A 12903-nucleotide genomic window follows, 5' to 3' on the forward strand; every position below is an offset into this window, starting at 1 on the left:
ACCCTGAGAACACATTGTCATTCAGTTTTGAGCATTTAAACAGTCAATCTGGTTTACTCCAAATCTCTAAAAGTTTACAGCTTCTTTTTGTGTTATAATCTGGCAATCATTGTCTCTAATACTCTTTTCACTCCGAAATGTCTCCAGTAATCCCCCTGGGCTGGAAGGCTGTTGTAGACAAAACAAAATGACATGTCCATATGACTTTTCCCAGGGCTCCACTTCTGATGCCTCATAATGCAAAACTGGGTCTCTGATGGCAAAGTCTTCACCTCTTCTAAGACACATTCAATTCCCCTGATCCCTGCTCTCTTAAAAAAGAAAAAAAGAAAAAAAAAGGTCGACTATGCTTCGAATGACCATGACACTTATTTGGGAGGAAATCTTGACATCTGAAGAGGCATGTGTTAAAAGTCAGCATATTACAGATGGGTCAATAATTCATAGCATTTTGCAGATGTGTTTTACATTTTAAAATTTGGAGTTGTGGCCATTCTCCTGTTTATGTGAATATAATTTTTTCTCTACTTTTGCTCTCTTTTTGTAGGTTTCATGCCGTTAATTAGAAGTCAAGCCGCTCATAAAACTCCACAAACTAGTTTTGTACATTACTAATAAGTGTTTACTGCCTTCTCATCGTCTACTTTACTATTTTAAAATTATCACTTCACTTGTCTGTCTCCCCAGCTCAACCAAGTCCTTCAGGCTTGTTGTTTATCAATGACTTTTTTTTTTTTCATTTCCATTTTATTGTTTCAAAACTTGATAGATTCTTTAAGAGTCAGAATATGAAAAGAAGATAGCTGTTTTCTCTGGCCTTTTCTTCAATGGATACAACTGAAAAGTCAATAAATCTAATACTTGCTTAAAGTAGTTACATTAATGAGAATTTAAAGACCCATTTCGAAAAGTAATGCAATGATAACATTTAGAAGGAATTTCAAGGTGGCAACCAGATAACCTGGTAATGACTTACACAGAAATCATGAAAGCTGAGATACAGAATAGAAGTAGAGGCTTTGCAAGAGTAAGTTCTAATCTATAATAAATACAATTCAAGGCAGACACTCCTCACCTCACAATGGGGTTATGTCCCAATAAACCCATCATAAGTTGAAAATATCATAAATCAAAAGTGCATTTAATATACCTAACCTACTGCACATCAGAGCTTAGACTAGCCCACCTTAGATATGCTCAGAACATTACTGCAGCCTCAAACTCATGGGCTCAAGCAATCCTCTACCCTCACGCCCTCTAATTCTTTACATTTTTTATAGAGACAGGGGTCTTGTTATGTTGCTTAGGCTAGTTTTGAACTCCTGGCCTCAAGCAATTCTTCTGCCTCTGGCTCCCAAAGTACTGGGATTACAGACGCAAGCCACCATGTCATTAGCCTAGAGTGGGGCAAAATCATCTAACACAAAGCCTATCTTATAATAAAGTGTTGAAATCTCATGTAAGTTATTGAATACTGTACTGAAATTGAAAAAAAGAATGGTTGTAGAGGTACTTGAAGCATAGTTTCTGCTGACTGCGTATCATTTTGGCACCATGATAAATTAAAAATTTCTAAGTTGAACCATCATAAGTTGGGACTATCTGTATATTTATTAAGAATTAATAGTCACTAAAAGATCAAAAGATGATTTGTGACACAGACTATCAAGTCATACAAAAATATTATTACTAACAAGGGAGGCAATGATAAATTCTATATGAAAAATATTTGAAAATTTTAAGGCAGTTTCTCAGGTGAAGCCCAATTCCATTCAGGTCCTCCATGTTGGCTACTGCTGTCTGAGATGTTCATACAAGCTGCCTTCTCAGTTTTTCGGTCTTGGTTTAAATGTTATCCTCCCTGATTCTACATTCCTGACTGCTTGAACTAAGGTAGCAAACTCCCACCCAGTCACTCTCTTTCAATCACACTGTTTTCTTGTCTTCATAGCTTTTAACACAATGGAAGTCATTTTATTCGCTTATTGATTGAATGTATAGTCAATGTTCCACACATATAATAGAATGTAAGCCCCACGACAGCAGGAGCTTTGTTTGGTTACCATTATAAATCCAGTGGCTAGCACAAAAGATGCTCAATAAATATATGTTTAATGTAAAGGAATAAATAAGGAGCTGGGTGTGGTGGCTCACACCTGTAATCTCAGTACTTTGGGAGGCTGAGGCAGAAGGATTGCTTGAGACCAGGGGTTCAAGACTAACTTGGGCAACATAGCAAGATCCCCATCTCCACAAAAAAATTCAAAGAATTGGAGGGCATGGTGATGTAGTCCCAGCTACTAAGGAAGCTAAGACTGGAGGATTGCTTGAGCCCATGAGTTTGAAGTTGCTGCAAGCTATGATCGCATCACTGCATTTCAGCCTGGGTGAACACCTGAGACCTGTCTCTAAAAAAAAAAAAACTAAACAAAACAAATAAGAATGTAACTCCAGACAACTGATATTTGCAAATAAAAGATGAAAGCAGAGAAGTTAAATGGGGCCACAAGACAAAATGCTTTGAATAGCAAGTTAAGCACCTTAGCATTAAAATGGTTTTCAGCATTGAAGTCACTCAGGGTTTTGTGGGCCAAGAAAACATTATCAGATATGCAGTTTAGAAAAGTAAATGTCAATGTTGTTCAGGAACAAACTGAAAAGGGAGGGGGAGGCTAGAGGTGATGCCAAATAGGACCCATTTCAGTAGTTCAGGTAAAAGATGACAGAGCCCAACTGAGAGCAAGAGAGGAGGAAATTTGTTTAAAGAACGTCAGAGGTAGCTGGTGGACAAGTAGATTTGGGTAGACAAAAAATAAAGAGGATCCAAAGATCAAAAGAAATACATGCAGCCATTTCTGGCAAGTGTTTATAAGATTCTAATGAATAGCAAAGCATGTTTCAAAAACATAAATACATTAGAAAATGGTTTTATAAGTCCAGCCAGTATTCTTCCCTTAAAGTAATCACACATGCAACTAGTATTCCTTAGTGTCTGAAACACTGGAGACTAAGGTTCCAATAACCAAATTCAGAAGGAGTTATGGAGGTGTTAGGATTTGTTTATAAGATAATGTGGCTAGATGAAGCCCCCTGATATGGTTTGGCTGTGTCCTCACCCAAATCTCATCCTGAATCCCCACGTATTGTGGGAGGAACCCAGTGGGAGTTAACTGAATCATGGGGGCAGGTCTTTCCCATGCTGTTCTTGTGATAGTGAGTAAGTCTCATGAGATCTGACCACTTTAAAAAGCAGAGTTTCCCTGCACAAGCTCTCTTCTCTCTTCCCTGCCACCATGTAAGATGTGACTTGCTCCTCCTTGCCTTCCGCCATGATTATGAGGCCTCCCAGCCATGTGGAACTGTGAGTGAATTAAACCTCTTTCCTTTATAATTAATTACCCAGTTTCGGGTATGTCTTTATCAGCAGCATGAAAATGGACTAACATCCTTATCTCCCCACACTTCCTGTTGGTTCTGTTTCTCTGGAGAGCCCTAATAAAACAGCTTTAAGTCAACTGGGTTCCTCCTTTTTTGGAGTAAAGATATATATCTTTATATATATATGATATATTTTTGTTCTATTGTTCTAAAATTGTCTTTTCTTCCTAATTAGACAATAAGGAGAAATACCATCACTTAAAATCCTTGTCTCTTCCCCTCATCAGGTCACAGTTCTTGCTAGGTGCTCAAAATACATTTGCTGAATAGGTGAGAAACAAGAAAGCTACTATGAGAATGTACGTGGCACTCTCCAGGAGCCTAGTTAGACAGATGTATAATCCTTCCTTAGGAGACAGAGAAAAGTTTTGTTGATTGAATAAAGGTTTCCACATGGGAAATTGATTACCATGTATTGTAAATCCTCCCAATATGCCCAACTTAGCCCTCTATCTCATATAAGGTAATATTTTGACTCTGTAACTCATGATTTGGTAAACCTGTGATTATTTACATGACACACTATTTTTTCATCATTTATGTACATCAATTCTAAGTGATGACACTTCTGTGACCTCCCAAGTGTTTTCCCTGATACTTTTATAAAATATTACCATCTCCAGGGCCACTTACGCCATACTTTCAGGTTCTACTGCGCAAGCACCAACTGCTTTTGTAACATTCACAAGAAGAGCTTGGTTGATTCCAACAAGGAGGTTCACAAGTGGTTGAATGCCACCACATTTCCGGACAATGACTCGGTTTTCATGTTCTTGGCAGCATTCTCCCAAGGCCCCAACCACATTCACAAGTACTTCTTCAGGCTGATCTGTTGAAAGCCCCACCAAGGTTTCAATGACTTTGTATTCCCGAAACCTAAGTTCATCATAAGAAAGAGGAGAATTGGTTTTTATATAAGGTTAGCTAAAAATTACTAAATGTTCATTCAATCCTTACAACAACTCAATGATGCAAATATTATTTAATCCCCATTACCGGATGGCTAATCTGAAGCTTGGTAAATAGTAGAGCTGACATCTACACCCAGCCATCTGCTCCAGACCTGCGCCCTTAATCACCATGCAGTACAGCCTCTAAGAAAACCACAGCTTCTTCTAAACCTGAGGGTCTAAGATTCCACTCTACTAGGGTTTTCTTCCCCCATCTTCCAGAGCCTACTTTACCTGAATGAAGTCTTCTAAATGTTTTATAAATTATATGTTATATAATTTTTGTTTTCAAATGCATCAAACATGGCTCTATTGTACCTATTTGGATGTAATAGGTCTCTTGAAATGAGTAGTAGCTTGTGCTACTTGGATAAAAAAAAAATGTCACTCTCAAGTATCTTCCATATTAACCACTAATACATTTTAGCATCTCTCTTGTCATAAAATTTCACTCTGATATATATGTATATGTGTATGTGTGCATATATATACAAATACACACACACACACACAGAAACACACATCAAAAGTAAGCATGCTACATAAAGGTAAATATTTGAAAATTACTAGTTTCTATACAGAACATTTTCCCTTTCTAATAAATTTCAGCAGTATTTAAGTACCATGATACAGTTTTTAATTAAGATAAAAGTTCCATTAGCCGAGGTTACTTTTAATCTAGCCATGTCTTCACTAGGCCTTATTTATTAAGTCAACTTATTTTGTGTTAAATGGTCGGGATGTGAATTTCTTGTTAAAGGAAATAATCAGATGGAGTCAAGGAGAAGCTGTCTCAGAATACCCATTACTGAGAATGTAAACTGTCAAAAATAGGAAGAGATAGATTAGAAAATTAAAATAAATCAAATGGCCATAAAGTTTATACTTTAAAATCAAATCCGATGAAATCATGTTTGAAAATGACCACTCTTTAAAGAGTAACTGGTTAGTTGACATTTAGCTGATTCATCTTGTTTATCTTTAGAAAAGGAAAAAGAATAAAATCACTTCCATCTCTAAAGATTCCATGGGAAATCCATCCACTCACATTGATAGGTCCCTACAGAAAATATCAAAGATATTTATAATTCAAATGGCTGCCCATATGCAAAATAGAGAGATCATGTCAGCAAGCCTCTTAGTGCCACTGAGGCACAGAAAAAGTCATTACCAGGTGGTGGGCAATTTCTATTCTTTTCTTTTCTATTCCAAGAATCCCTTCATTCAGCTAACTTCATCCAGAATATACATCTACGACTAACATTAGAATCAATTCCTTACTAGAACGGCATTAAATGACAAGAAGGTGTTTCAGAAGCCATATCTTCATTTCAGAATATTAAGCGCCTTCTCTTACTTGGTCACATTCTCTTTGCTGATGGAACATTTCCATATTGCCCCCGTGACAGCGGCTAACCGCTCTTTATTGTCAGTGTTATTGAGTAGACTGGCCAAGGGCTTAAGTCCTCCGTGCAGCCTAACGAGGTCCCGGGTTTCCTTATCTTCAGCACACTGCACAAAAAGTCAAATCAGAGGCTGTCAGTGATCAAGGAATGTCAAGCTTTCGATGATTGCTAAAAAGGCTGCCATTCTAGTAGGTACGAAACTTCTTTCTAGAAAGATCATTTTCTAAAGATGCCTCCAAGTAAAATATAAAATATAATTCATCTCTCTACTGGTAACTTTCTGACAGCATGTCTCTCCCTTTACATGGCTTTGGGAATGGACAGCAGTTTCTACGTACTCAGCAATTCTCCCAAGCCAGTTTTGAGATAGCCTGGGCATCTCTTGAGGCGAAGGTCAGTGAAAAACCTACAACTCCACTGGCAAGGAATGGAGGATTTTTCTACAGTGATGCAACTCAGAGTCTTGGGAAAATGTCGTAGAGAAAACAGATGAGTGAAAGGGATTTGGTCAGCTCTTCAATGGCCCCTGAAATCTAGAGACAAATATATTTTCTTTCTTTTTTTTTTTTTTTGAGACAGAGTCTTGCTCTGTTGCCCAAGCTGGAGCGCAGTGGCATGATCTCAACTCACTGCAACCTCCACCTCCTGGGTTCAGGTGATTAGAGACAAAGAATTTCTCCAATCAAGTTTCTATGCCCAGAGCAGTGGGTGATATCAATACTACCTGACATTTTATTCAAATATGCTTATCCATGTTTGTCATCCTTTGAAATAAATATTTCCCACACAGATGGTCTCAACTGATCATTCTTCCTGGGCTCTAGAGCCAACAGATGATACAATTAGCAGAGACTTGGCTATTACTCCAAGCGCACAGTTGTTTTTTGATGCCATGAGATGCCGATGTGTTATGTGTCACCCATGGAGGCCATTAGAAGAAATCCTCATCACAATGCACCATACAGGCACCTGCCATGTTTATCCTCTACATGTGATTTTAAATTCTGGATTACAGGCACCTCCTAAAAATTAATCCCTATTTCTAATCAACTCAATAGTTACTCTGACAAGGCATATATACAAATATATACAAGTCAGGGCCATATATGATTGTTATGGGCCAAATTGTGTCCCCTCAAAAGTCACATATAGAGGTTTTTTGTTTTTTGGTTTTCAGATCAAGGTGCTCTCTGTTGCCCAGGCTGGAGTACAATGGCACAATCTCAGCTAACTGCAACCCCTACCTCCTGGGTTCAAGCGATTCTCGTGCCTCCACCTCCAGAGTAGCTGGGATGACACCACCATACCCAGCCAATGGGTTTTGTATTTTTAGTAGAGATGGGATTTCGCCATGTTGGCCAGGCTGGTCTCGATCTCCTGACCTCAGGTAATCTGCACACCTCGGCCTCTCAAAATGCTGGGACTACAGGCTTGAGCCACCACGCCTGGCCCATATATTGAAGTCTTAATTCTCAATACCTCAGAATGTGACTGTATTTGGAGACAGAGTTTTTAAAGAGGTCGTTAAGGCTAAAGGACCTCTTCAAAATTACTTGGGTAGGCCCTGCTCCAATAGGACTGCTGTCCGAGGGGAGACGATGACACTGGCATACACTAAGGAAAGGCAGTAGGAGGACACAGGGAAAAGGCAGCCATCTACAAGCTGAGGAGAGAGGCCTCAGAAGAAACTAACTTTGGTCTGAGACTTCTAGCCTCCAGGGCTGCGAGGAAATAAATTTCGGCTGTTCAAGCCACCCAGTCTGTGGTATTTTGTTATGGCAGCCCACCCTCACAACCTAATACAACCCTCTACTGAAATGAATCCCTGTATCTTTTTTTTTTTTTTTTTTTTCTTTTTGAGACAGAGTCTCATCTCAGGCTGGAGTCCAATGGTGCGATCTTGGCTCACTGCAACCTCCACCTCCCGGGTTCAAGTGATTCTCTTGCCTCAGCCTCCTGAGTAACTGGGATTACAGGCACACACAACCATACCCAGCTAATTTTTGTATTTTTAGTAGAGACAGGGTTTCACCATGTTGGCCAGGCTGGTCTTGAACCCCTGACCTCCAGTGATCCGCCCATCTCAGCCTCCAAAGTGCTGAGAATAGAGGGATTACAGGGATTACAGGGCCGCGTCCGGCTCCTTGTATCCTTTTGGAATACTCTCTGATTATGCACATCTTAATTGCATTCCTCTAGCAAATCTACTGTGATTAGGTAGAAGCAGACGTGCACAGTAACCAGCCATCCACAACTTTGTCAAGGCCATTTTTCTCCCTTTACCATTCTAATCTGTTTTTTGGTATACTATGAAATGTACCATACACAAAAAGTTAGTGTACATTACAATAAGTAAACCAGTAAAAAGATAAAACAGGAACACACACACACACACACATACCCATTCCTCTGGCTAGTCTTGGTAGGAGATAAATGCCCCAAGATTATTTAAACAGGACATATTAAAAGCAATATAGAAGCACCATGTACTTATTTATCTATTTTCCACTAAGTACATTATTTTAGGAGACAAAGACGCATATGTGTCTTCTAGAAACAAATAGTCACAGATGTCAAAGCAGGTTTCTCTGACTTATACAAGTTGTCTGTCATTACCACAGGACAATGGTTCTTAGACCTAACTGTGTATGAAAATCCAATGGGGTATTTGTTAAAAATGCAAACTGGGCACGGTGGCTCATGCCTGTAATCCCAGCACTTTGGGAGGCTGAGGAGGGAGAATCACTTGAAGCCAGGGGTTTGAGAGCAGCCTGGGCAACATAGAGAGATCACTGTCTCAGAAAAAATAAAAATAAAGAACATTAGCGAGACATGGTGGTAAACGCTCTAGTGTCTGCTACTTGGGAGGCAGAGATGGGAGGATCACTTCAGCCAGGAGATTGAAGTGACAGTGAGCTATAATTGTGCCATTGCCCTCCAGCCTGGGCAACAGAGCAAGACCCTATCTCTAAAAAAATAAAATTAAAACTTAAAGAAAAAATAACTAAATAAAGTGCAGATTCCTGAGTCCCATTCTCACAGAAGGAAACCACATGGTTAGAAAACTACCTTAAACTATGTGAGAAAGAACGCCAACAACCGCTGGAAGAGTTCATCGCACCTGGTAAATGGCCATGGCACAGTGCTCCTGCAGCTCCTCGTTCTCACTATTTAGGTTCTTGACAAGGTTTTCAATGATCCTTTCTGCTTTGATTGCAGCCCGGTAGTTTTCCTAGGAATAAAAACCTATGTATTTATGTGTCTAAGGCATGAATATAAGTATCTGTTTACATTTAGTAATAAACATGCTGAACAAACTTTCTTAGGAAATAATCACCAAAGTCTAAGCTTGACATATCCCTACGTCAATAAGAGAATTAACTGAATTAATATATGTGTGTGTGTGTGTATATATAGTGTGTAGATATATATGTCAGCATATATATGTGTGATATATATATAAATGTCAGTATATATGTGAGATATATAAATACATATATATGTGTGTGTGCATATATATATCACAGATACTGATTTAATTAATGTCCTATCAGTTGGATCTCCTCTTTCTCACAGAATGCTGACTTCTTAAAAAAAAAAAGTCCTGGAGCCATCAAGATAACCTTAAAAACAACTTTTGGACTAAAGAAAGTCAAGTTGAGAAGGCAAGGGAAGCAGAACTGGTATGAGTACCTCTGATGCACACTCTTGCAATGTCCCCACCACTGGAATTAGCATGTTTTCATGAGAAGTCTTCAGCAGCCGAGCCAACAGAGGAATGCCCCCAGCTTTGCGGATGGCTTCTTTATTTGTATGACTCTTACTGCAGCTCCACAGGGCCAGTGCCCCACAGCGAGCCACTTCCACGTCTCTGGCCTCATACAGACTCGATTGGGCAGGTTTTGTGGAATCATGTGCACAGTCCAGTAGAGCAACCTACAATAATAGATAAATCCAATGTTCATGGAAATCTTAAAAAGAACATTCAAGTCATTCTTCAATAGCTACAGGGTTGCTTACCAAACTCACCTCCATCAAAAACAAGAATGCTTAAAAAAATCAATTTTCATATTCCATAGCAGCCAGGGAAAGCAAACAAACAAAACCCTACAAAAAAACCTTCCTCCAGATTTGGGAGCTTATACATTTCCTTCCCACAAGAAATGTAAGCCCACCAAGATAGTATTTTCTTAACATGGCTCTAATATTTACATTAGTCATATTTGTAAACCACATCCTCAGCCCAAACATCTCAGAAAACCATCTTCCCTGAAACCATCAGCACATTCTAAGGAGAAATGAATGGACTATACGCTCTTAAAGCCACAAGACCTGACCAGGAACAGTGGCTGATGCCTGTAATCCCAACACTTTAGGAGGCCAAGGTGGGAGGATCACTTGAGGCCAGGAATTAAAGACCAGCCTGAACAACATAGCAAGATCCTATTTCTACAAAAAAACAAAACAAAACAAAAAAAAAACGCTGGATGTGGTGGTGCATGCCTATAGTCCCAGCTACTCAGAAGGGTGAGGTGGGAGGACTGTTTGGGCCCAGGAGTTCAAGTCTGCAGTGAGTTATGATATCAACACTGCACTCCAGCCTGGGCAACAAAGCAAGATCCTGCCTCCAAAAACAAAAACAAACAAACAAAAAAAAAACATGAGATATCCTTGGAGGACATAGCCTACCTCATATGCTACTGAAACCAACCAAACCAAACAGCACAACTGCTAGCATCCAGTTTTTTTCTTTACAATAACTAAAGTCACTGAAGAGCTTAAGGGAAAGGCAATTTACTACAAGGATTAAGCAGTATGTCAGGTTGCCCCACGGAAGAAGGGAAGTCAGACTTCCCTAGAGCTGTGATTGGCTGTCAGCCATCCTTGTAGGCTCACTGTCTCTATCTGGGGCTTGGGAGCAATCATCTATGCATGTCTACTCCATTATTCTCTCCCTGAAGGTCAAATTCCACAGATACTGCCCATAACCATCAATCTCAAATGTATAAGGGAATAATAGCCCAGGCTAGGTAGAGTCTCTCAATCCCAATTCCAAGTTCCTGGGAGAGAGATCCAGTGGGACTGGCTTGAGTCAGGTGGAAACTCCTGGTCTAATTAGTTATGGCCCCAGGAAAGATGGGGATGGGGGTACAGAGGCTTCCAGGTACTGACTGCAGATGGGATAGCAACGTGGGAAAAACTCTAAGACCGTGGGATTGAACACAGATGCACAACAATAAATGATGCAGTACAGAAATGCTCAGAAAGCCCGTACCATTTGTGACTGTTTTGGAACTGCGTGGTGGTTAGGAGGTGCTCCTCACAATCTTTGTCTTGCAAAAATTTATTCCTTGATTTAACCCACTGCCACTATGACCAGCATGACTGGCTGATTCATCAAAAAGTGGTTAAATAATTGTCTTACTTGTTCTGATGAATCTTTCTTAAATGTATGTATAGATCATAGTCATTTCAATGTTTTTGTTTTGTTTTGTTTTGTTTTTTTTGGAGATAGAGTCTTGCTTTGTCACCCAGGCTGGAGGGCAGTAGCATGATCTCAGCTCACTGCAAGCTCTGCCTCCTGGGTTCACACCATTCTCCTGCCTCAGCCTCCTAAGTAGCTGGGACTACAGGCGCCCGCTACAATGCCCAACTAATTTTTTGGATTTTTAGTAGAGACAGGGTTTCACTATGTTAGCCAGGATGGTCTCGATCTCCTGACCTCGTGATCCACCTGCCTCAGCCTCCCAAAATGCTGGGATTACAGGCGTGAGCCACTGCGCCCGGCCTTCAATGTTTAATGTTGGAAGTTTTGGGGTCTTCATTTAGAAGTCTGGTGATATTTTTGTGACCAGAAAAATGCCATAGGAACTTAGTTCTTGTTTATATCAGTTAGTCTATTAGGAAAACTGGTTTTGTTACATCTTGTTTTGCTTAAAGTCACAATTTTTGAGAACCTGTTGATATTGAATGAAGACTTACTGTACTAGGCTCCTGAATGTGATGCATAAAACATATTTTACATTACATTATCCATTCTTATAATTTAATGGGAGTAGTGTCAGTAGACAGTCACATCAACCTACCAAATTGTTTCATTATTTAAGCAGAATAATGATAATCATAGTAATAATTACATTTTCTGTACCATTTTAACGAAAATTTTCGAACAGAAAAGCTTAAAGAACTGTACAATGATTGCACACAAACCTCCCTACATCCACCACCTGGAGTCTCTAATTAACATTCTGCCACATTCGTTTTATTACATATTTCACCATCTATTCATCCATCTACCCAACCATAAGTCTATCTTATTTTTGAAACAAATACATATATAGTGCTTTACAGATGACAAGTGGAAACACAGAATGTCTTTTGGAAAATTTCTGAACACATTTTTCGGTGTACCTATTTACATTAAAATTCATATTTACCCAACAGGTATTTATTAACCCTTTATATGGAAGGTACTGGGCTAAGTGCTGTGAAAGACACTAGGATGAATAAGGCCTGTCACTTAAAGTGCAGAAGTGGAAACAATACAGTAAGATAACAGCTCTGGGTGAGACACAAGATCTATTGATCCTTACTAAGAAGGTGAAAACATGTTGACTTTTTAAAGATCTTTCCTAAGGATGGCAAAGGTGGTAAGCAGGATTCTGGTATTTTTCTTTTGATGCCAGCTATTGAGAAAATCATTTTTTCTGATTATAAAAGCAAGACTTAGACAGAGAAGACAAATTGGCAAATGTAGAAAAGCAGGCAGAAAAATCAGTCATCGATTCAGAGAAAACTCCTGAGAGCAATTTGTGTGTTTATTTCCAGTGGGTTTTTTTTTTCTACACTGGTGGGTACATCTTTAAAAATTGGGATCATAGATAACAACAGTTTTTAATCCTGTCATGATTTTATACAATATTAAATATTATACATTTTATTCCTTGCTATTAAATATACTTTCAGGCTGGGTGCGATGGCTCATGCCTGTAATCCCAGCACTTTGGGAGGCCAAGGCAGGCAGATTGCCTGAGCTCAGGAGTTCAAGACCAGCCTGACCAATATAGTGAAACCCCGTCTCTACTAAAAATAAAAAAATTGGCCCGGCT

At 39.3% G+C, this 12903-nt stretch overlaps 1 protein-coding gene across 4 annotated transcripts in view; it reads right to left on the reverse strand.

Annotated features, from left to right (window-relative positions):
* ODAD2 (outer dynein arm docking complex subunit 2) overlaps positions 1 to 12903 on the reverse strand; it is a 203271-nt gene that overhangs the window by 133747 nt on the left and 56621 nt on the right. For all 4 annotated transcript variants that reach the window (XM_008002642.3, XM_073018820.1, XM_073018821.1 and 1 more), the window contains 4 exons: positions 9488 to 9730; positions 8916 to 9026; positions 5746 to 5900; positions 4072 to 4314 (listed from right to left, as the gene is read on the reverse strand). In XM_008002642.3, coding sequence (XP_008000833.2) covers positions 4072 to 4314; positions 5746 to 5900; positions 8916 to 9026; positions 9488 to 9730 — 752 coding nt within the window. The remainder of the gene's footprint in view (positions 1 to 4071; positions 4315 to 5745; positions 5901 to 8915; positions 9027 to 9487; positions 9731 to 12903) is intronic.

The sequence above is a fragment of the Chlorocebus sabaeus genome, chromosome 9 (assembly GCF_047675955.1).
Source record: "Chlorocebus sabaeus isolate Y175 chromosome 9, mChlSab1.0.hap1, whole genome shotgun sequence".
In the NCBI taxonomy this organism is placed as follows: Eukaryota; Metazoa; Chordata; class Mammalia; order Primates; family Cercopithecidae; genus Chlorocebus; species Chlorocebus sabaeus.